The sequence below is a fragment of the Alexandromys fortis genome, unplaced genomic scaffold (assembly GCF_014885135.2).
Source record: "Alexandromys fortis isolate MF-2015 unplaced genomic scaffold, M_Fortis_MF-2015_v1.1 scaffold_1, whole genome shotgun sequence".
Taxonomy (NCBI): domain Eukaryota; kingdom Metazoa; phylum Chordata; class Mammalia; order Rodentia; family Cricetidae; genus Alexandromys; species Alexandromys fortis.
The window spans coordinates 38,650,987-38,676,268 of record NW_026067927.1 but is presented as its reverse complement, the minus strand read 5'-3'; the positions used below and the strand labels follow the sequence as shown (position 1 = coordinate 38,676,268).

General features: G+C 41.8%; 1 protein-coding gene across 12 annotated transcripts in view; it reads left to right on the top strand.

Moving 5' to 3' along the window:
* Positions 1–25,282, top strand: part of Agtpbp1 (ATP/GTP binding carboxypeptidase 1) — a 109,244-nt gene that overhangs the window by 39,424 nt on the left and 44,538 nt on the right. For 10 of the 12 annotated variants that reach the window (XM_050144104.1, XM_050144115.1, XM_050144103.1 and 7 more), the window contains 6 exons: positions 7,350–7,387; positions 10,686–10,894; positions 12,166–12,343; positions 15,760–15,857; positions 19,173–19,289; positions 21,412–22,058. In XM_050144104.1, coding sequence (XP_050000061.1) covers positions 7,350–7,387; positions 10,686–10,894; positions 12,166–12,343; positions 15,760–15,857; positions 19,173–19,289; positions 21,412–22,058 — 1,287 coding nt within the window. Of the gene's footprint in view, positions 1–5,542; positions 5,561–7,349; positions 7,388–10,685; positions 10,895–12,165; positions 12,344–15,759; positions 15,858–19,172; positions 19,290–21,411; positions 22,059–25,282 lie in introns of those variants that run through there. The other 2 variants (XM_050144114.1, XM_050144113.1) reach the window with 2 other exon arrangements.

Below are 25,282 nucleotides of genomic sequence, written 5' to 3'. Positions count from 1 at the left end.
TGTTTTCTTTAATTTTTAATATTTAAATATTTAAAATTTCTTATTTACATACATGTGTGTATGTGTGTGTACACATGTGCACACACGTGTGTGTGCATACTTGCACCAGTCATGTGGAGGCCAGGGAACAACTTGTAGTAATAGGCCTCTCCTTCATAGATTTGAACTCAGGTAACTGGGCTTATCAGTAAGTGGCTTTACTTGCTAAGCCATCCGACTGTGACTGTGCTTGTATTTTTTTTTTAATTTTTCATTTACTTTACATAAGGACCACAGTTTCCCCTCCCTTCTCTCCTCCTGTTCCCTTCCCCCACCTCCCATCTATCCCTTCCCCCATTCGTTTCTCCTCTGTCTCCATTCAGAAAGGGGCAGGCCTACCATGGGAGTCAACAAAGTATGGCACATCTAGTTGAGGTAGGACCAATCTCCTACCCCGGCATCAAAGTTGTGCAAGGTAACCCAGCATGGAGAATTAGTTTCCAAAACCCAGCTCAAGTACCAGGGACAAGTCTTGATCCAACTGCTAGGGGCCCCACAAACAGACCTGCCACACACTCAGAGGGCCTAAGTGGATCCCATGCAGGATCCCTAGCTCTGTTGGTTCCGAATCTGTGAATTCCCATGAATTCAGGTCAACTGTCTCTGTAGGTTCCCCTGGTCATGACCTTGCCCCCCCCCCCCCCACCTCCCAACCCAGGTTGTACAATCCCTCTTCCCTCTCTTTGACTAAACTCCTGGAGCTTGGGCCAGTGCTTGACTGTGGATCTCTGTATTCACCTTTCTCAGTTACTGGATGAAGGCTCTCTGATGACAATTAGGGTAGTCAACAATCTGATTACAGAAGATCAGTTCAGACATGCTCTCCACTATTGCTCGGAGTCTCAGCTGGGATCATCCTTGTGGATTCCTGGGAGTTTCCCTGACAAATTTTTTCTCCCTAACGCCAAACTGCCCCCCCCCCAATCAAGATATCTGTTTCATTATTCTCTTCCTCTGTCCCACCCCAACCCACCCAACCCAGTTTATAACCAAACAGAGAAAGACCTGTATGACAAGAACTTTAAGTCTTTGAGGAAAGAAATTGGAGAAGATAGCAGAAAATGGAAAGATCTCTCATGCTCATGGATTGGTAGGGTTAACATAGTAAAAATATCAATCTTTACTAAAAGCAATGTATAGATTTAATGAAATACCCATCAAAATTCTAACACAGTTCTTCACAGACTTTGAAAGAACAATACTCAATTTCATACGGGGGGGGGGGGAAAGCCCAGGATAGCTAAAACGATCCTGTATAATAAAGGAACTTCTAGAGGTATCACAATTCCTGACTTCAAGCTCTACTATAAAGATATAAAAAACAGCATGGTATTGGCATAAAAACAGATTGATGGATCAGTGGAATCAGGTCGAAGACCCTGGTGTACATCCACACACCTATAGTTTTTGATAAAGTAGCCAAAATTATACAGTGGGAAAAAAGCATCTTCAACAAATGGTGCTGACATAACTGGATGTCAGCATATGGAAGAATATTTATCGCCCTGCACAAAACTCAAGTCCAAGTGGATCAAAGACCTCCATATAAATCCGGTTACAGCATACCTGATGGAAGAGAAAGGGGAAAGTTGCCGTGAACTCCTTGTCACAGGAGACAGTTTCCTGAATATAACACAGCAGCACAATTGATATTGACAATTCATAAATGGGACCTCCTGAAACTGAAAAGCTTCTGTAAGGCAAAGGAAACTGTCAGTAAGACAAAATGACAGTCTACAGAATGGGAATATTCACCAATCCCATATCTGACAGAGGGTTGATATCCAAAATATCTAAAGAACTCAAGAAACCAAACATCAAAATACCAAAAAATCTAATTTAAAAGTGGTATACAGATTTAAACAGAGAATTCTCAACAGAAGAATCTCAAATCACAGAGACACACTTAAAGAATTGTTCAACATCCTGAGCCATCAGGGAAATGAAAATCAAAATGACTCTGAGACACCAGCTTACATTTGTCAGAATAACTAAAATCAAAAACACTGATGACAGCTTACGTTGGAGAGGATATGGAGTAAAGGGAACACTCCTCCACTGCCGATGGGAGTGTATGGCAGTTTCTCAGAAAATTGGGTATCAACCTATCTCAAGACCCAGCATTACCAATCTTGGGTATATACCCAAAGGATTCTCAGTCATACCTCAAGGACACTTCTCATCTATATTCACAGCAGCATTATTCATAATAACCAGAACCTGGAAACAACCTACATACTCCTCTATTGAAGAATAAAGAAAATGTGATACATTTACACAGTGGAGTATTACTTAGTGGTAAAAAACAAGGATATCATGAAATTTGCAGGCAAATAGATGGAACTAGAAAAAATCATCCTGAGTGAGGTAACCCAGACCCAGAAAGACAAACACGGTATGTAGTCACTCATAAGTGGATATTAACTGTACAGGATAATCAGACTACAGTCCACAGCTCCAGAGAAGCTAGGTAACCAGGAGAGCCAAAGAGGTACACATGTATTTCCCTGGAAAGGGGAAGTAGATGAGATTTCCTGGGTAAGCTCTTCTACAAGGAGAGCAGTCAAGTTGTATTAGGGCTCACCTCACATTGAAGGTCATTGCTGGGCTTGACCTCCCACTTAACGCAGGTGTGCTAACTTCATTAACAACTGCTCTCTCTGTTATTTCCTCATTGCTCGTGGACTGCCCTTTGGGTTCTTGTTAGTATTCTTCTGGGTAAAAAATACAAAAATTGGAAAACTGTAGGAGAAAGTGTAAATATTTGGAAAGTGAGAAACTTTAATCAGTTAACCCAATATGAATCATTCATTTAAAATATGTAAGGATTTTTATAATTTTTATAAATTCATATTGTCTTTTAAGTTTAGTATTTAGAATTTATTTTAGGAATCGACATTGGCTTATTAATGTCACAGAGTTTCAGAATTTTATGCTGAAGTTTATACTTTTTCCTTTTGTTTTCTTTTTTAGAAAAGAAAACAAACTGCCTTTTTTATTATATATACCAATCCAAGTTCCCACTCCCTCCCCTCCTCCCATTCCCTCCACATACCCTCCCACCCCATTCCATCCAATCCTCAGTTAAGGCACATTGCTTTGAGGAAGGCCCAAGGCTCTCCCTACTATATATAGGCTGAGCAGGGTATCATCCAGAGAGAACAGGTTCCCAAAAAGCCAGTACATGCAGTAGGGATAAATCCTGGTGAACCTAAAAAAACATATGTAGATCCACCTGGAGAGTCGAAACAGACAAGATCGCCTGACAAAATTGGGAGCATGGGGGTGGGGGGAGAAGGGAGAGTGGAAGGGCAAGAGGAGGGGAGAAGGGGAGGGGTGAGGAGAACTTGAGGGAATGGGACAGTCGAGAAAGAGGAAGGACAGAGATGAGAGCAAGGAAAGAGGTTTATTGATTGAGGGAGCCATTATAGGATTAGCAAGAAACTTGGCTCTAGAAAAATTCCCAGGAATCTAAAAGAATGATCTCAGCTAAGACCCTAAACAGTAGAGGAGAGGGGGCCCGAACTGACCTTGTCCTGTAGTCAGACTGATGAATAGCTTAAATATCACCATAGAACCTTCATCCAGCAACTGATGGAAACAGAGACCCACATTGGAGTACTGAGCTGAGTTCTCAAAGTCCAGTTGAAGAGTGGGAGGAATGAGAATATGAGCAAAGAGGTCAAAGCCATGATGGGTACACCCGCTGAAACAGTCTACCTGAACTAATGGGAGCTCAGCAACTCCAGCCAGACTGGGAAGGAACAAGCATAGGACCAAACTAGTCCCTCTGAATGTGATTAACAGTTGCATGGCTGGGGCAGACTGAGGGGCCACTGGCAGTGGCACCAAGTTTATACCTTTTGGATAATGTTTTGATAAAAGTTTGAAGATGATTGCAAGCTGCTAATTTCTTTATCTGATGCAGCTGTGGAGGTGAAGCTCAGAGCCACTGGTGCTGGGGCTGTGCGCGAGCTTCAGCTTCTCTCCCTGAAGAAAACAGCTGCCAACTGGGAGGAAGCCTTTCTCAAGGATTTTACAGTTTGGAATCAAGTTAGCCATTGACTCGATTGAGAGACTGCTCAGTGGTCAACATGTGCTTCCTACTTTGCAAGAGGCTCAGGTCTGGTTCCCATCACCCTTGTTCAGTGGGTCACAACTGCCTGTGGCTCCAGTTCCAGGACACTTGCTTCCCTCTTCTGCTCCCTCTTCACTTGTAAAGAGTTAGCTAAAGATGAGTAAGTCGTAGCGTTCATTTCATTGCATCAGCTTCCCAGGCTGATTTGGTGGCTGGAAATGACAGGTGTTTACTGTCTCACAGCTGAAGAGCCTGGACGCCCAGTCTCAGATCCTCAGCAGGCTGTCCTCTTCTGAAACCGTGGAGAGCCTTACTCCTGCCTTCTCACCAGTTGTGCTGGTTTGCTGGCTTCTTGAGCATCCTTGGCAGTCTCAGCTTCGAGCCTTCTGCTTTCATCCTCAGTAGATGGATTCTCCGTGCGTTTGTCTTAACGTCTTCTTTAAGGGTGTCCTGCGAGCGATAGTAAGAGCCCGCCTACCTGCAGCATGACCTCCTATTCATGGATTTCATCTTCACTGACCCTGTTTCCTGGTGAGGATAGATCCTGAGGTTAGAGATGTGGAATACAGTTCAGCTTGTAACTGAAGAAGTTCATTTCATTTGTTAATAGCTCATGAAAGTTCTGGTCTTCCGTCACCATATTGTCAGCTGTCTTCATTGTACCTTGTCCCTTGAAATGTCTTTTATATACTGATTTCTTTCTGTGTACTTGTATCTGAGGTTGCTCTTTCAGATGGTCATGATAGTATCTGCAGTAAAAAGTTTGATAGAGAGAATGTCATATTGACATGGCAAGAAATACACAGCGGCATCCCCCTCCTTGATGTAAAGATGCAAAGAATTCAATGGATCTTTTAGCTTTTTATTGTTAAATGCCCAGAGGAATATATATTTTGTCTGTTCATGTACTAGTCTCCCCTTGCTAACAGGGATTGAACCTAGGGCCTTGTCCATGATGGTCAGGTGCTCTCCCACAGATCTGTACCCTTCAGTGGTTGTACCACGGTGTAGAGGGATGCATAATAACATAATAAAAGTTAAGATGCCACAGAGAGACAGAGTCCCTAGTTCTCCTTGATTTCACCCTGCAATATGACACATCCATCTGACATAGCATACTGTCCCTCCTCAGGGAGTGAGCAGTTAGAGAATAGTTGATGTGTGCAGGTGTACTTCCTTCTAGGCTCGGTAGGTAGAGTTTTGTGTGTCTACTCTATGTCTACAGACCCACAGATTGTTTTTGTTACTTTTAAGGTTATAAGAGGATATGAATTGTAAGAACAGTTTACTCCATGTTACTGTCCACAGGTTGGGAATTTTCAACATTCCAGAAGGCTGCCAGGCTTGCAGACCATTGTGCTTTTAAGCCCTGGGGTATTCTTACAGAATCTCCTTTATTTCTCCATTCTAAAGAGGACTGCAGTGTGTTCCCTGTTTTTAAGGGTAAGATGGTGCTGGTTGGTGAACTTCTGTATAATCTCCTGTAAGAATCATGGATATCCAGCCCCTACACATCAGACAAGGAACCTTTCTATCAGGCAGGCTCTTGGCACATCAGTAATGCATGACTTGCTTCTCAGCATTGCCTGCAGAACAGCAGACAGTCTCCTTTATTTCCTGGATGTTTCTATTCTGTCTTCCAAATAGACATGTTTTAGACTTGTCCACCACAGGAAGACTGTAGATGAGTAACATGCACATCCCACTGAATGGTCCTGGCAAGCTCGGTGTCTCGAAGGAGAGCCTAGCCCTTGGGATTAACTGCAGGTGCCCAGCAGCAGCAGCAGCAGCAGCAGCAGCAGCAGCAGCAGCAGCAGCAGCACCTCCTCATGCGAAGTGTTTCATTCCTGAGTGTCTGATAAACACAGAGGCCTTTGCCCAAACAGGAAGTTCTTTCTAGGTGACTGCTTCTGCTGCCCGGCCACCCAGTATGTCCCTGTTTGCTCTTGGGAGCATTGCAGTGACCACAGTAACCCTTGCTCACCAGTAACCCTTGCTGATTTCTTTAAAGGAACACCTTTCTGATTTTGTAATTGCCTTTATCAACAAGTGACTTTTATTAGTTTAGTTTCCTTATGGGGTTTTTCATGTGTGTTTTGGCATGCTGTAGTTTAGTTTAGATTCTGTAGCTTCCACATCCATGAAACATCCGTTTCTGGTGTCGTTGAGTGATTGTTTCCAGGTTTAACTGTGAGTCAGTATTCATACATTGCAGACCTTCTGGTCGCTTACCGTCCATGTATCTCTTCATCGGGTCACAGCTCCGTCTACCACAACATGTGCGCCCGCTGCTTCATCACCGGAGTCTTAATTTCTTAAGTTTTTCATAGATGTGTGCAATCTATTATATAATGTAGACTATAAAATTGTCTCTTGTTTTAACTTCTATAAATGAAGGAGTGTGTAGTAGGCATTCAACAAATGCTTAATGGTGAGTGAAATGCTTAATCTTGATAGTACACATATTTTAGTGAAAATTGTAGTGGCTAACATCTTACGAGGAGATATTATACTATGTAGGGTTGTATTTCTGAAGTTGAAACATTTTCTCCTAGTAACCCACTTTTTATAAACCATTTGATTTACAGACTTTCTACAGTGATAGATAATGGTGTCTTTGTGGCTGATTATTGACAGCTGATATAATTGTAACTGAGTATATTCAAGAAAATGTATGTACCTTCAACTTTAGGACTCTTTCTGTGTCCTGTGAAGGGGTAATAATTAGCTTTGCTTCTAAGTTGTACAATTTACAGTTATCCCTCATGTCTAAGGATGCTAGCCCATGGCACTGAACAGCCGTTACATAGGAAAGTTAGAGACACCTGTAGCAAGCACCCTGTAGATCTGAACTAGACCATTATAACCTGTTCTTATTAATTCTTTTGTAACCAGGGCCCCTGTGACATCTCTTTTGCTGTTTGTGTACTCTCAAAAGTCAAATGCAGATACTATAATTGATTTCATTTATCTAATTTCTGACATAAAGACAACGCTAATTTTATTAAAACTTTACATGTACTTTGACTATTTTAATTTTATTTAATTAAATAATTTTAAACTGGGGGGGTAGATGTACACAAGGAAAACACTAGATAATCAGTGCTGTTGCAAGAGTAAATGATTTGGAATGGATAATGGACAAAATGATATTTGACAAGATTGCATGCCTTTATTGTAGATTCATTTCACTAGTTTTGTTGTTGTTTGTGTTTTCTTGTTGTGTTGACAGGGTTGCTTTAGACACTCTTGCTGCATTGCTAAAATCAAGTAAGTTTCTAAATACTAGAAATAATAGTAATTAAACTACTCTAACTATAATCTATGTTCAAGAAGTTGGAAATTAGATTTAGTGTATATAGTTAAACTAGTTTCTTGTAGTCAAAGTTAAAGATATTGTATGATGTTTATATGACATTTCCTTATTTTAATGGCAAGGCTGTATGCTCATGTCAGTGAGTTAGAAATACACAAATGTGCTCGAATAAATCATCCAAATGGATGGAGTAAAGTAGCTCAATAAGCATGTCATTATAATGCATATCTTCATATCACATAAATTAACATAGTAATTTTTATTAGGAATTTTGTTTTTACTAATTTTTGTAAGTTCACATTAATACCATTTAAAAAGTGACATGATATAAATTTATAGCAGTGATAAATTTGTTTGCACAGAACTCACTCTGTCTTCAGAGCTGAAACATGGGAGATGTGTCTTCTGATGCTGTTGGGGAACATGTGCTACATGTATTGAGGTTTTTCTCACCAACAGGCTCAGTATGTCTTTGAAACATTGTCCTAGTATTCGCCCATATGACCAGTTGCTTAATTAACATTTAACCTTGACTTTTAGTCTTCAAATTTCTGTTGATAAATTTTTATATGTCCCCCTCTCCCAGTACATAACAGGTAGTTGTTCAGAAACTATTGTCCAGGGTGGGGCCACTTTGTATGCTAAGTTTCTATGGCTATATATTTTTAATAATAACATGATTAAAGTGTGATCTTGCTGGCACAGTGGCGGGAGTCAGAGGCAGGGTCATTGATGTCAGGTTCAAGGCTAACTTATCAGCATAGTGAGCTTTAGGTCAGTCATGGCTACATAGTAAGATTCTGTGTTTTTATAAAAAAAGAGCTAAATTAAGTTTAAAAATACTTTTTTTGTTGTTTACCAGAATTCTCATTGACACTTTCACCCTTGGGATGGAATGGACGGGTCTCAGTGGGGTAACTCCTCTTGTCTGTGATGTGAGAAACTTAGACCATGGTTACACTTGATGAAGCCAAGCATCTGATGAGTAGTTTGTATTTAATATCTCTTCCAATTGCACTACACACACGGGGTACACAACACAGGACCCTAATAATGCAAAATAGCATGTAGCAGGCTGCATAGCTTGAAATGGACCAGCACATTTTGGAGTATCCTCTCTTATATTAAAACTTGCTTATTGTGGGCACTTAGCTCAGAGGATAGATTTGCTCTCTGAAGTAATGTGGTAAGGGAAGTGTGCATAGGAGGAGTGAGTGTGACAGTAGTGTGAGCAGGGCCTCACTGGAACACACATCACATGATGCAGCTTAATGGAAAACTTGAGGTTTTTGTGCTTTGAGAGGAAAAGACAGACAGACTCCTAGGGACTTTGTACCCTGAGTTTGAGTAAAACTCTTTCATTGATTTGTTTTAATTGTGCTCAGTGAAGATTGTAAATAGCTCTCATCATTTCTTAAGGGCCAGTACAGCACCCATGTTTGAATGATAATGAATCCTTTATTTGGCATTTCATTTTAAAATATAAACATTCCCCCTAAGTATCATTTAGGCTGTTGTAGATTCTAGCAGAAACAAAATTGTAAATATTGCAGTGGCCAAAATGTTGTTAACTAAGTCTTCTTCGCGGCTACTAAAGGCGTGTGAATTTCAAGTGGTGTGAGCAAAAGTGTGCACTCACTTAAAACTCTCAGTTGTTGTTGTTGAGACAATGTCTGATCCATCCCAGGCTGGCCTGACCTTGCTTGTAGAAAAGGATGACTTTGAACTCCTGATCTTCCTGCCTGCATTTCCTGAGTGCCAAGATTACAGATGTGCACCAGCTTGCCCAGTTTATGTGGTGTGGGGGGCTGAACCCCAGGACTTTGTGCCTGATAGGCAAGCACTCTATCGACTAAGTTAGATCCCTAGTCTAAAATACAAGAAAGTTTTGTTGATCAAATCAAGAAATTGAACTGATAATATAAATAACAATCTCGTAGGAAATTAGCTATTGTAGATACAGTAGAGGGTCTTTTTTGTTTGGTTTTATTTTTCTCTCTGTCTGAGACAAGGCCTTGTAATAGTCCAAGTTGACAATCCTCCTGTTTCCACCACCCCGGTGCTGATGTCAGATGTGCACTACACATCTAGTTTACAGTAAGCTTTGACATTGCTCTCCTCGGAAACCACCTCCTCATGTGCCTTCAGAGCATCGTTACCAGCGTACGAGTTACACAAGCATGTGCAGGAACTGATGATCCTGTTAGGCAGTTAAAGGCAGCAACATCTTGGGGTCTATAACATAAGCCAAGGCTGCTTAGTTGGTAAATCTGAGGTTAAGAAGAGATTAGAGTTTGTAACTCAGCAGCCCTAGGTGGGTCGGCTCCACTCCTCTGCTCCTGCAGTTCTCATAGACCTGCCACAGCAGCTCTGGTAGCACTGTGTGGTGCCATGGAGGTGTTCCATGGCTGCTGCTTTAGTAGGCGTGTTCTTCTGGGTAGTAATCTTAAGTGTAAGAAGGTCAGTACAAATTTAGGGTTTCTTACAGATGTAGTCCATTAAGATTGACTTACTTCAGAAAACTTAGTTTTTTTTTATGTTAAGATTTTAGTACCTAAAAAGAACTATTTTCTAATCACACACTATTACCTCTTATAGAAAACAAGTTGTATTTTAATTTTTGTGTTTTAAGGAGTGGATATCTATACAATTGTGAAATATCTAGAACAGCTAATTTCACTGGGAAGATAAATTTTCGAAGCAATGAGCTATAATCTGGTAGGGTTAGTTTAACTGGAATGCAGAGTCTAGTAAATATAAGCAAGAGTGGCAGTTGCTTTAAGCACAGTCACGCTCAGAGCCAGTGAATAAAAGCGTTATGCTTTTGTCTTATGAAAAAGGCCCATATAAGTTAAAAAATATATGGAGTTTTAAAATCAGTATAACATTTAAAAAATTATAGACCTTGTCTTAGTAAATGGACTCATTTTTCATTTTTTTTGTTTGAGACAGTCTCACACTTGTGATCTTGCCTTTGCCTGGTGAGCTCTGCAGGTGTGCCCCCAAGCCTGGCGAGGAAGGAGGCTCAGCTGTGGGCCGTGATAACATAATTAGGCAAGGATGTGTGTAGAAATTGGAATGATTTCTGGAACTTGCTGTAGTTATTTTCCTAGAAAAATTTTAAATATGTGGTTGTTCTTTTTCAAAGGCTAGGAATCTATCACAATACTGATATTTTACTTTTTGTTGGATTCGTTTTAAAGTTTTCTCCTGTCATATAAAATAACCTTTCCCAATTTTCTCTTGTTAAAGAAACAAATGCCAGGAGAGCCGTAGACAGAGGATATGTTCAAGTGCTTTTAACCATTTATGTAGACTGGCACCGCCATGATAACCGGCACAGGAACATGCTTATTCGGAAGGGGATTTTACAGAGCTTGAAGAGCGTCACCAGCATCAAATTGGGGAGGAAAGCATTTATTGATGCGAATGGGATGAAAATTCTGTACAACACTTCACAAGTAAGTCACTTTGATGCGCAATCTGCTTATGCACTAATGATACTGTTTTGGCTCTTAGAAAAATGAGCTATTATGTAAGTATTCAGGAAAGTGTACATATATTTTAAAATTTTGTAAAACCAATAATCCCAATTGGTTTTCACATGTGACCTCAGAGGTGATTGGAGAGCGTGGCAAGAGCTCATGCCTAGAGCATGGGCCTCACACCGCAGCTGTATAAACCGTGCACACAGTGGGAGGGCTCCGTAGAGCTGTGCTGCAGGGGTGACTAGATGGGCTTAGCTTTGTGCACTCTCACAAGGTATCTGAGGATGCTCTAGCTTCAGGGCAGTTAGCTGTTAGCGTGGGCCCTGACCATGGCCAGTTTTCAATACAGGGTACAGAGAGAGATGAGAGCTACAAGTAGCATGCCAGCCCTGCTAGCATCTTAGCTGCACACAGCCCTGACAGCACATCGGTGACCCTGTAGGAGACGCCATCAGAGGGTGGAGGGCAGCTGCAGGGCAGCCATATTCTGCCCTTTGAAATGACAGGATATCTGTTTAAGTTGCACTCTCTTGGTTTTCCACACAATAAATAGCCTTTCTGCATGATGGTGCTTAAGGTTTCTAAACACTTGGCGTGTTTATTCTGAGTGTTTTCATTTTTTTTCTAGAACAATCCTAGATGCCTGTTTTTATCACCTGGATGCATACAGTAATTATTTGATGTATGTTGATGAATCAGGTGGTTTTAACACTTTCGTGCCTTAATTTGACTGTTTAATTAAGTCAGCCATGTGCTGAAGATTGTGTAGTGTGTCAAAGTACCACTGAAAGGCCAGTTGTCACTGGCAATAGTATCAGATCACCTGTACTTGACAATTGGACAACCAGCCAGGCTCCTAGCAGTCGAAGTGGGGGCTGCTCCCACTGCTGCCTTGCAGCTCTGAGAGGCGCAGTCAGTACACACGATGCTTTAGTTCTTACCAGTTCCCAGTGCTCTGTATTCGTTTCATGCTAGGCCGAGTGTCTGAGTGACTCTACTTGATGACTTTCATTGCCAAAGATAAGTCCTGTTTTTTGCCTAGTGAACATTTAAGGAAATATCCTACTGAGTCAGTCACGTGACTCCAGAGTACAGCTGTGTCTGAAGAGTAACGCCAGTCTATAACTACATTGTGTTACAGTATTACTTTGTGTGATGTCTGTGCTAGGAGATCATTATTGTGTTACATTTTGAGTATAGTGGTGTTGAGCTGTTTACTAACTCACATATTTTTGTTTGAACAGGAATGCTTGGCCGTCAGGACCCTTGATCCTCTTGTCAACACTTCTAGTCTGATAATGAGGAAGTGTTTCCCCAAAAACCGCTTGCCACTACCAACCATTAAAAGCTCTTTCCACTTCGAGTTGCCGGTCATCCCTGTGACTGGACCTGTGGCTCAGCTCTACAGCTTACCCCCTGAAGGTAGGGCCTTGGCTGCTGTGGGCTCTTGACTTGGGTGTGAATGTGAGCAGGGTGAGTCTGCACTTCTCTACAAGTGAGGACTTGTAGTCTATTAAGAGAAGTACTGTGTTGCATGTATGTCAGAGAGAGTTGTGAAAACAGTCAATAAATCAGTGCAAATTTTCAGAGTGTAAGGTGGTGACTCAGATGCTTAGGTCCTTCATTATGTTTAGGATTACCTGTGTAACTTATGTTAGACAGCTTGAAAGGAAACTAGGAAATGTGTACATTTCCCCAAAGAGGTGCAGAAGCACTGTTTACACAGAGTATGGACCCAGGAGGAAGGGAGTGTAAGACAGGACAGCCATGCTGTTGTGTCTGTGCTGGACACACAGGTGCTGCTCCATCCAGTCAAGGTCAACCTGCCCTCCGTGAGTAGTCAGTGGATGGGTAAATGTGCCCCTAAGTCCCTGGTTACGTAAATCAGAATCCTGCTGGAGAGAACACTCTCAAGAATACATTTGAATATATAATTGAACTAGTATTTTAGGGACATATAATTGACTAAAACTGACTGGAATAGTAAAAAGCCTAAAATGGAGTATGTAGTCAAGTTTGTTTGGTGATATCAGCTGTTGATGATGTCATAGATTAGTTCTCTCAGCTTTCAAGGAATTTTCCTATGCTTTATTTTCCAGAGCATAGAAAAAAAAGAAAAGTTTAGAAGCTAGCATGATGCTGAAAGCAAAACCTGGTAAGGATTAGCAGAAACAATCCACAGCTAAATATCGCTAATCAAAACAAATGTGAAAATTCTAAAATAGAGCAAATTGAACTGGGCAGTGTTTATTTATGATTATTTTTAAGAAACGAAGTTCACTCTAATATTAAAATGGGTGACATATACTATTAGTAGGTCAAAATAAGGGAGCCAGGTGTTTGAGTAAATATCATGAATAGATTCCAGATAAAGTTTATTAAGGAAATTGACAGTTATTTTGAACAGTATTACTAAATTTTATCTATACCATGCCTCAGAAATAGTACTGAAATATTAAAAGATGTATCTCAAATCATTAGCTAAGTCAGTGGAGAAAGATAGAGAAAGGACTACCTATTGAGAGGGTGAGATGTATGAATTGTGGTAAGTATTGTTACAGTGTTACCTAGGGAACCATGACAAACAGAAAATTTAATAGCACCAGGTACACAAGAAAAATGAGTAAAATATAGTAGTTTTCCCGTGTCTGTATGTCATGTATATAGAATCAAACCTGTGTGTGCGTACACACAGCATATAATATACTACCTAACAATGTATTTGTATACACAAATCTATCCATATCTGTAGATCTAATACACAACACAAGAGGGGAAGAGGACATGTTTATAGGCACAATGTTTATAGTTTGTAAGTCCTTTAGGAGCTGCTGGCTCATTCCCTTAGTGGAGGCATCCCAGGGATGCCCTGTATTTGCCTTACTAAGATATCAGAGAGACATGTAGAAATTGTTCCCTGCACTGCTGTTGTTAATATAGACAAGAAAGCAGATGACAGTTTTGATTTCTAGCCACTGGTTTTGATTGTATGCTGAAGGTGTAGTTAGTCCTTACCAGTGCAACGCCTTGAGAGAACCTCAGATGCTCTGAAGCTGTGTGAGGTTTCACATTGGAGCATGTACCTAAAGGAAAATACTTGGAACATTTGGCCCCAAATTGAAGACAATTTTTCCTCCAGCTCTGAACTGTTGGTGTTTTTCCTCTTCGCGATAGGCTTTTGCTGATTTAGTGCGTATTTTCCTGAAGAGCGTTTGCTCCTGTTCTTTTCCCGTATATCAGCTCTTTCCACTGCATCCATGAGACATGGCTGTTAGGTCTCACGGTAAATAGATCCAGGTTGTTGCATGTGCTGTGTTACCTTCTTTTTTAGTTTTTATTTTTATAAAACCTCTCTGCATCCCCCAAATTTAAGTCATTTGATACCAGTGTTAGTGAAGATAGACTGAGCTGCTGTTAAAGAGTCCTATGCCAGACTGGTGCCCACACTTCACAGATAGGAGATGGACACCTTAGCCGAGCAGGTCTAGGCCAGGGAGCAAGGCTTTCACTCATTCGCTCGATTGGCGAGTGGTTTGTGGCTAGTAGATCCCAGTGGAGTAGGCCGTCAGAGATCATTTGTAGCTTCTTGTAAAAGAAAGTACGCGACAAGGGATGGCTTTCTCCTCTCTTCCAGAGAATACAACTTATTTGGGGGATGTATGTTTATCAATTTGCATCACATTACACTGGTCTGGAATTACCCTGAGGAGCTGATGTCACCGTTGAGTGAAGGCTGGAATTCCTCCGCTAAAATGCAAGGTTCTGTTACTAACACTAGGCGAAGCAGGATGGTACTGCTGGGGGCAGTCAGTAATCTCTGTCTAGGCCACACTGGGTACAGATGCCAGGGAGCTTAGGAAAGTGGCTCTCAGTACTTCCCTTACTCTGTGAGCAGCCTGATGCTTTTCTCCTGTCTCCCCGCAGCTACGCTCCATGCCCTTTTCATGGAACTCCGAGTGTTTCTGGAAGCCTTTTCTTTCATTCCCTAGTCTTGCCTTGGCCTAGACACTCACCTGTCCAGCATGATTGGCCTTGCTTCACTCATGTTCTCCTCTCAAGCCAGAAAATGCAAGTTGTATGAAGCCATTCTTTTCCTGGAAATCCCATCTGTATTCTGCAGATTCAAGTCTCACTGCCTTAGCTGACATGTAATCTTCATCCCCTCTCATCCTCACTTACATTCACCAAGCGCACTCCACATGCCAGTCATATTTATCTTCCCGACTGCCTGTCGTCTCGCTTTCTTACTTCCTCTTATAAGTCTCCTTTAGGTGCTGCCCTGTGAAATGGTCCGTGGTCATCTCTTGGCTCTGTGAGGTTTGCAGCCACTTACTGTCTGCCTGGTTTTCCCATGGTATTCTTCCTTTAGGGTAGGAATTATATCTTTAAAAAATTCCTAGTTTGTAACACATGGTCATGGAAATAAGTGAGTCATTCAGGTTTATCACAGTGCTTCATCTGGGCTGCTGCAACATAGGGCGTTATTATATTTGTAACTGAGAACATTAGCAGTGACATGTTTAACTTGTAGTGTTTCCAACTTTTAGGGCTCGGAAACACATACTTTCCACATACTTTCTCAGGTTTCTAGAGCTGAGCTATCTTTATGGATGTTTTTAGTAAGGCATCTAAAAAGGATACATCAACAATAAAAAAACAAATATAGTAATTGTCGAAGAACAAAAAAGAAGTTTGTGTTGAGTAGATGAACATAATAATTCAATTATAAAAGGAAATCATCTTGCTTTTTCTTGGTGATTGAAATTGTGTGTGCGCCGTGCACATCTGCCTTGTACATCCTGGCCTCTGACTGACTCGCAGTGTGTTTCCTACCACAGTGGATGACGTAGTAGATGAAAGTGATGACAATGATGATGCTGATTTAGAAGCTGAAAATGAAGTCGAAAATGAAGATGACCTAGATCAAAGTTTTAAGGTTGGTTCATTCTTATCATTAGTAAACTTTATAAATTGTGTATATCAGCTTTCAAACAGATTTTCTGGTGCATAGGTTTACAGATAAAATGTTTTATCCATGTCTTTCTCTTGTAGCTGAATCAATTGGTCTGAAAACAGCCCTAATGTTCATTGTTCCTGAGGAAAAGTTTTTAAGCTTTCTACTTAGTTTGGGGAACGTAAGGGCTCTGAGGAAAGCAGCCTGAGAATGCTATGGTGGTTTATTCCAGAAGGCCTTTTCTTCGGTCAGCAATCTTTTGGGGTTGTAAAGACACTGGGAGTGTAGTCTGTAGTGGAGGTGCTTAGTGTTGACATCATGATTCTTAGGAGGAAAGTGCTGAACGGAGGGACTATAAAGCTAACGCTGTGCTCCCCGAGCTGTGCAACTGAAGAGTCTGCGCTCTCGGAGCTGTGCCGTGTCTGGCAGCTCAGAGACGTGTCTCTGCTTTATTTGCTGCAAAAGGGCCATTGCAGCATCTTTACAAAAGTTGTCCCTTTGATTGTCAGTGGCTTAGCCTGTTTATTGCCTGCTCAGAACTTTTGTCTGGTTCTGGTTTTGTTTTGTTTTGTTTTGTTTTTTAAATCATGGACAATTGGGGTTGGAGAGATGCTGGCTGAGCAGTTAAGAGCACTGGCAGCTTTTGCAGGGGACCAGATTCGATGCCCAGCATCCACTTGGCAGTTCATAAACATTTGTAACTCCAGCTCCATGGGACTTGACACTGCTTATGGCCTCTGCAAGCACCAGGCACACATGAAAAACATTCATATACATGACTTAAAATAACACTTTTAATACTTGAAATCTTGAAATACTACCTTAAAATTGGGATACACTATATATTTCATCTTTCAGAGTATAGAATACTGGAAGCTGTATCTTAATAATATAGAACCAATTTTATTACCACCAGTGTGATCACAAAGAAAAATAGGTCAGACTTTGATGTTAAGACACAAATCTGGGGTAACGGGGTATTTGGACCTGACATGAGAAATGGAATTGGTAGGTTCCCAGCTGTGAAGACTTTAGTACTGAACATTGCAAAGTGTCTGGTATAGTTGATTCTTCACATTTCACACTTGTGATTAACAATACCTGTGATGATTAAGAGTATAAAGATTAGTGAGGAGAATTGGAACAGTGACTGATTTAGCTGCTGGGAACTGTGTGCATGAGTGCACATGTTAAAAAGTAGGTATTTGAGCGTGGGCTAGATATGTCGGCTCTTTTGGTCCTTCGCCAGCCACCATAACTGCCGCTCAGCTGTTAGCATTCTACCAACTTGCCGTCTGTGTCCAGTTGATCATTTGCTCCTGTAATGCCCTTTGTGAGCTGTTTTACCCTCTCTGCTGCAGAATCTAGTCTTAGATACTGCATTTCATTGGCTTTCGCTTGGTTCATTCATTCATCTGAAGCATTTCCACCGATTTTTTTGTTCTTGACATTGGTGTTTTTGAAAAACCGTTGTTGGCATCCATTTTACTCTGACTTACCAGTGACAGTTATTGCTGTCTGCAGTTATACTGTCTACTTTGCCTTAACAAAACAGTGATAGTTATGAGGAAAAATAGTACTTATTGAGCACTTAACCATGTGCCAGTCCAAGCTCTTTATGCACTGTGACCATCAAACCCTCCCAGCAGTGTAGACAAGGCACCATTGGCTGAGTATGCACAGGGCCAGGCAGTGTGGTGGAGATCCGCCTCCTCACCACTGCTGTGTGCTCTACTGAAATGTCTTCTGCATGCCCATGGTGCATTGGCTGAGACTGCGAGCTGTAACTGCATGAGCCTCTCTTGCCTGCACGGCTGTCTGCCTCTGACTTGTGTTGGCTGTTACACTTGGGCGTCCTCAGTGCACAGTGTCTTAGAGAATGGCTGTGCTGCAGAGAACTGGGGCTGCTCTGTTGTGGTTGGTGGTTGGCTTCCAGACTGCATTGCCCTCACTAGCATGAGGCTTTTTTTTTCTGCAGAGATTTTAGCCTAGGCTCTCTTTAGGCTCTAAACAACTCAACTGCAGGTTCCCTTCCTGAGGCTAAAGTTGCCATTCCTAACAGTGAGCCGTATACCTCTGTGTAGTCCTGGCTGTTCTGGAACTCACTGTGTAGACCAGGCTGGCCTGAAACTCAGAGAGCCACTTGCTTCTGCCTCCCTAGTACTGGGATTAAAGGTATGTGCCACTACCATCTGGCAAAACCAATCTGTTATCAATAGTAATTACAAAATCTTATTTATTGATTATGTAAATAAAAGTGAATCCCCAAATATAGAATGTTGGGAAATATCATATATTTTTCCTTAAGATTACTCATTAATGTTCATATATAGTTAGGTACTATATAGGAAGGATTTAAATGTAGTAAAATAAATTTGCTTTAGGATTGAAATTAAGTAGTTTATTGTGACAGTATGATAAAGAGGAAACTAAAAATGAGCCCCACTTGAAAATTAGTAACTGGTCTTTCTATGTTTGTGTGCAGTCAGTTGTTAAGACTCTTTGAGGGCACTGAGGGTGCTAGGTGAGCTGGCACTTGCCCTCCTGCCATGAAGCACACCCGTCTGTCTGAGGACACACCTGAGGCACTCTCTCCTTTTCCTAGAGTTGGGTGTTGGGCACTCGCACCATTTCTTTATTTCCTGGCCCGCAGGAAGCAGTGTGCACGGTGACGGCGGGGTGTGCAGAGGGCCTGCCGAGTGTGGAGTATGAGAGTGTGTGCTGGTCTTTCTCTACTCAGGAGTCACACCGGCTAGAATGTAAACTTCGGAACCCGCGGAACTAATTCTTGATGGCAGGCTGTCTGATTGCCTGCTCCTATCCTTTGGCGCTCCGCTCCATCCCCAGTCAGATGGTGGAGATGAAATGAGCCTATTTCATGGGGTGTGCAGGGGGCTTAGAGGACAGTGTAGTTCCTGCCAGCCGGTGCTAGCTACCTTGGTTGTCACCATTTGTTATGTATAAAGGTTTTCAATTTAATTTTCTTGAGTTTTACTTCACAGACAAATAATAGGGACATTAAGGAGAACAAACGTGATCTTTATTTTTATTTTACTTTTGTCTTGATGAGCCTGAAAACTGTCTGCTGTATTAAGATTAATCATGGCCAAACAACAAAATCAGCAGCAGTGATAATCTATAACTAATTAAAAGAACCGATTTGCCATTAAATTGAATATAAATTTTATTAGTGATTATTTACTAATCATAAATAATAATATTATCTTGGGACACTTTAAATATATATTCTCTAACATTTTTGTGTTTTTATACTAATGACATGTTTTATTATTTCAGAATGATGATATTGAAACAGATATTAACAAGTTAAAGCCCCAGCAAGTACCAGGACGCACAGTAGAAGAACTGAAGATGTACGAGCACCTCTTTCCTGAGCTCGTTGATGATTTCCAGGTATAAATACAGACCATTTCTGAAAAGCCACACTCATCTTCCTGGACGACACTGGGTCGTGACAGTGACATTTTGGGCTGCGTTAATGACCTGTAAGAAGGAAGAGCGTTGGGCTAGTCTTTACATTTTATACTCCCTTGTTAGTTCTGCCCATTTCAGCAGTGCTGAGGAGTTCTGCAGCTCTGCCTTTCCCTGGGTACCTACTGTGTAACACGGCAGCGGTCAGGACAGGGAGAGGGCAACCGCAGCCCTGAAATCTGGGTCGTCAGTGTTACCGTTCCTCATTCTCAATTCAGCTTGGGTTGTACAACCAGCCAGGGTGACTGTAGTTTTTATTCTCTCTGTAGTGACTGTGCTGGCTCTGAAATCTGATGTTAGAGTGTGAGTTTGGCAGGGCATGGTAGCATGCATCTTTAATTCAGCACCAGGAAAACAGAGCCAGTGGATCTCATGAGTGCAGAGGCCAGCTTTACACAATGAGCTCCAGGCCAGAAAGTATGTGTTTGGACCAGCTAGCCGCTAAGCCTTGAGGAACTTTTGCTGTAAATGTTGTTGTTCTCCAAATCCCATATCCTTAATCACAGTAGATTAAAGAAAAAGATTGCAGTGAGTTTATGAGACATAAATGAGAACTATTTACCAGCTTTTCATTTGTCTTTGGGAGTAAACTTAGGACCTTGGAGTACAGTGAAAAAGATGACCTCCTGCTTCCTCTTTCTCTGCTCTTCCTGTAGGTTTGAAGTCCTTTGGAACTTTGAAGCTGGGAATAGTGGAAGGAGGTCAGGGGTTAGGGAGAAAATAGTGGGGGTGGGCCAGGGAGGTCAAGTGGGAAGCAGTGGGGGAAGAGGTATTTGGGGGCAGAGTGTGGAGTGGGTAAGTTTTTCTTTCATTTAACCTAGAACAACTGTTGAGTTACTCTTTTTATGTGTTTGGTTTCACTTGAACCGTTTGAAGATAAATACTTTGTAAATCAAGGCAGACAAGTAGTGTTATAGTGGTTTTGAGTAGGAATTGATTAGCATATGATGATTTCACCTATTTTCCTATAATTATATGCACATAGGAATATATAATGCTATACAAATTACTGCTTTGGTGTGGGAGTACAGTATAGTAATTTTATAATTGGTGTCAGGGTTAGGATTTAGATCAGTAGTTCTCAGCCTGTGGGGTGCAACTTCTTTTGAGGGGTTGAGAGGCCCTTTCACAGGGGTTCTATTTTGGGTCTGAGTAAGGATAGCAAGGACAGTTAATGTAGCAAGTAAAAATACATGTGTCTAGAGTCAGAGCACTTGAATTGTTATTTCAAGTAAATAAGGCAATGCAAATTTATTAGTGTGTTGTGTATTTGGCCATTAAGTTATAGGTTGTTAATTAATTTAGTCCTATATGTTAGGGAAATAGCACTTTGTTTTTATTTACATAACTGAATTTATTGCCAAAGGAGTTAGTTGTTCTGGCATTTGATTGTCTTTCTTTAAATTTCAGAGTTTGAAATATATGTATGAATAGTAAGAAGAAATATTGAGGATTATAAAAGTTTATTGGTTCTATTAACAGTGTTTGAAAGAATTTTATTCAACCATCATTGAGTCAATTCCTGGTATATCATATGATATTAAGTATATGTGAAATTAGTTGCTTTCAGTATTAACCATTGAAGTCTGTGACAGCTAGATGTGTCTGCACCTGACCAACATGCACCTTGTTTCCAATTTGTAAAGCCTAGTTATTCAGTTGCTGGGTGGAAGTAAAATGAATGTCATTTGTAGGTGGCATTCGGAAGCTACTTTTTGCAGGGCAGGAGAGAATTGAACTTAGGTTCTTATGCCCTCTAAGCAGGCATTCTATTGTTGTGTGGTCTCCCAGCCTCTGTTTGTTTGTTTATTCCTTCCTTCCTTCCTTCCTTCCTTCCTTCCTTCCTTCCTTCCTTCCTTCCTTCCTTCCTTCCTTCCATGTGTGTGAGTGTTTTGTCTGCATGTATGTATATGTGCACCATATGCATGCCTGGAGTTCATGGAGATGAGAAAAAGGTTTCTGAAATAGTATGTAAAACAAATATGCTCTTACTTGTATTAGCATACTGACAGATAACAGGTTAAACTTATTTTTTCTTAAACAGGACTATGAATTAATCTCTAAAGAACCCAAACCTCTTGTGTTTGAGGGGAAAGTCCGAGGCCCTATTGTTGTTCCCACGGCTGGAGAGGAAGCGTCTGGAAACTCAGGTAGTGTAAAGAAAGGAGCTGTACTGAAGGAGAAGATGTCTCCCAAGGGCGAGGAAGCCAAGGAAGATGGCAAGGGCAGTGGTGGTCAGAATAGAACTGCTTCCTCAGCTCACAGCTTCAGCAGTGACATTGTGAAGGCCTTGGACCGGATCACCTTGCAGAACAGTCCTTCACAAGTAGGCACGAGGAAGGACTGTGGTCTCCCTCTCACGGTCCTCTCGTGCACGAAAGCATGTCCACAGGTGGCTACGTGCGGAAGTACTCTTTTTGAAGGGCGGACGGTCCAGCTTGGGAAGCTTTGTTGTACTGGAGTTGAAACTGAAGATGATGAAGATAGCGAGTCCAACTCGTCAGTCGAGCAGGCCTCCTCTGTGGAAGTCCCTGATGGACCAACGCTTCACGACCCAGACCTCTACATTGAGATCGTGAAAAGCACGAAGTCTGTTCCAGAGTACTCAGAGGTGGCTTATCCAGACTATTTCGGTCACATTCCACCTCCATTCAAAGAGCCCATTTTAGAAAGGCCTTATGGTGTACAAAGGTGAGCTGCAGATCTCTTCCTCCTCCTAAGGCATACTCAAATTCTATCTGGGGTCTCTAGGAAAAAGATTGCTGCAAGTTAAAGGTACGTTGGTTGGGATGCTTTGTGTTGCTTTGAAATTACCCCTGATGATAGTTGTGTCTGGAGAATCAGCTCTGATTGCTATACTTTGGATTTTGAAGGACTAAGTTCACTGGGTGTATAGCAAGAAAAAGAACACATAGCAGGTAGCAGATAGATAACATCAAATCAGGCACTTAGAACATCCATCAGAAATGGCCAGAGAGGCTTTGCTGAAACAGTGAGCTGTAGGACCAATTTAGAGTCCCAGGTAGTGTCCTCCTTCTAGTGACCTCAGTATGAGGTCAGAGGGTAGGAAGCGGGACTTCCAGATATCATTCATCTGGGCAAGATAGAGCTGAGCCGTTTGTACTGATAGATTTAGAGAGGGGCAGCATTATCTTCAGCTGTGTCCATTGCTGACCCTGCAGCCTCCAGCAGGCACTTCCAATCCCATACAGATGCTCTCTGGTAAACTAGCTGGGTTGTGAAATAAAACTATAATTGAATCTTTGAAACTAGATGTGATGGCAAATATTGTCAACCTGATAGGGTCTATAACCACCTAGGATGGGCTGAGGAGATGGCTCAGTGGTTAAAGAATTGCCATGGAAATTCAAGAACTGGAGTTGAGATCCCACATAAATGCTGAGTGGTGTAGTGGCCTGCTTGTAATCCCAGTGGTCAGAAGGAGACACAGATCCCTAGAGCAAGCTGGCCTAGCTAGACTAGCTAACTATATTGGAGAGCATCACGGAAGGTTCGCAGTGTCAGATGAATATGCATGGATATTTGCATACATGTGTGGCTGTTATACAAAAACATGTGCACTCACCCCACCCCACGGAGGAGAGCCTGCTCTGGAGGAATTATCTACATTCGATTAGTTTGCCTGTGAGATACATTTACTTTAAGTTAGCCTGTGGGCATGTCTGTGAGATTAGATTAACTTAAATGAGGGAGACTCACCTCTGCTGTGGGCAGTGTCTTTCCAAGGCCTGGGGCCTGGGCTGCAGAGAAAGAGGTGAGCAGCAGCCTTTATCTCCCTGCTTCCCAACTGCAGGTGCAGGGTGGCAGTGCCTCACCTTCCTGCTGTCGTGATGGACGGTCCCCTGGACTGTGAGCCGCTAAGCCCATCCTGCTTAAAGTGCTTTATTCCAGCAGCAGGAAGAGGAACTACCAGACTGCTTTTTTCCTTGTAGACTATTTTGTATGTGTTGAGTTATTTTTCTTTTCTTTTCTTTTCTTCTCTTTTCTTTTTGAAGCTCTTCCCTCACTCTTCTATTTTTATTGATTGTCCGTGGGAGTTACATCACCTGCTTTGCCAGGTCTCTCAGAGATACTCTGAGGCCCGACTGACAGAAGCATGGGACAGGCCTTCCAATACTGAGAAGTATGCTAACTCAGAGGCTGTTACCATTTGCATGACTATTAATCTTCCATCTCTCCTGTCATGAAGCATTCTTGGTCAGGCCCTTGACAACCATTAAGTAGGATTTTCTGGTCATGAAAGTTTATAGATCCTCCAAGGTTCATTGCTAAGGGTTTCAGCTGACAGCTTCTTACCCAGTCAGCTCAGAGGGACAACCACGGAGCAACACTGTCACACAGCCAAGGAAAGACGCTGGAGAAGCTAGGAAGCCTGAGGAGAGGGGACTCCTGAGCATCTGTGGGAAGCTCCCTTTCCCTTCCTGAACAGTTGAGGAAGAGTTAAGGTTGTGTTACCAGGCTGCCCTTTGCTGACCTCCAATAGGAGGTCTTAAAAAGACATAAGCAGTCCAAACAGCCAACACTGTCCCTTTGACTGTTGCACTCAGAGCCATTGCCAGGGCTCCTTTTTTTTTTTTAATTGATTTTAATTGAGCTCTACATTTTTCTCTGATCCCCTCCCTGCTTCTCCCCTCCCCTCCCCTTCAACCCTCTCCCAAGTTCCCCATGCTCCAAATTTACTCAGGAGATCTTGTCTTTTTCTATTACTCATGTAGATTAGATCTATGTATATGTCTTTCTTAGGGTCCTCATTGTTGTCTAAGTTCTCTGATTTGTAGGCTGGTTTTCTTTGCTTTATGTTTAAAAACCACTTATGAGTGAGTACATGTAATTATTGTCTTTCTGGGTCTGGGTTACCTCACTCAATATGATGTTTTCTAGCTCCATCCATTTGCCTACAAAGTTCAAGATGTCGTTATTTTTTCTGCTGTGTAGTACTCCATTGTGTAAATGTACCACATTTTCCTTATCCATTCTCCGGTCGAGGGGTATTTAGGTTGTTTTCAGGTTCTGGCTATGACAAATAATGACACATATGAACACTGTTGAACACATGTCCTTGTGGCACGATTGAGCATCCTTTGGATATAGACCCAAAAGTGGTATTACTGGGTCTTGAGGAAGGTTGTTTTCTAATTTTCTGAGAAATCGCCACACTGACATCCAAAGGGGCTGTGTTGAGTTATTTTTTTATAGAGTAAATCGAAAAGTAAATTGTGTTTAACTATTGAGTAGATAAAGAAATTTTTGCCTTACACTTTTCTCATGTTTTAGTTTCTTTTTATGTTTAACTGTCACACCTTTTAATATTTTCTTCATAATGCCCAGGTCTTCATTTAGGACAAGTTCTGAGCATGTGTAGAGCTTAAGGGTTGTATTGTTGTTACAGCGTTCTGGCACTGTGACCGATGTCTGTGATCAACAGCGAATTCAGAGAAGGGCTTATTCTGGCTTGCGTCTTCAGGGGTTTTAGTCTGTGGTGGGCTGACTGTTCTGTGCCTGTGGTAAGGCAGACACAGTGCCAGGGAGTACAGGTAGGGCATACTATTTATCTCATGGTGGCAGGGAAGGAGAGCTGGAAGGGGTGGAGAGGAAGGATGGGGTTCTTAGTATCCTCTTGAGACGTTTCCCCCAGTGACCTAGCTTTCTTCCTTGAGGCCCTACCTCCAGTGGTTCTCCAGCCTCTGAATGGTGGCCTTCAGCTTTGGGTCTCTGGGTGACACTTGAAAACTAAGGATGTCACTGACATTCTTCAAGTATAGGAAAATGTCCTTGTGTAGGTGGCAGTTTCAACTTTCTAAGCTAAAGAGTCTTTAAATTTGGATTTCTCATGCTGCTTTTCATAGGTCTATAATCATGGTTCTAATTTCTACTGTTTGTCTTTAGCTAATGTG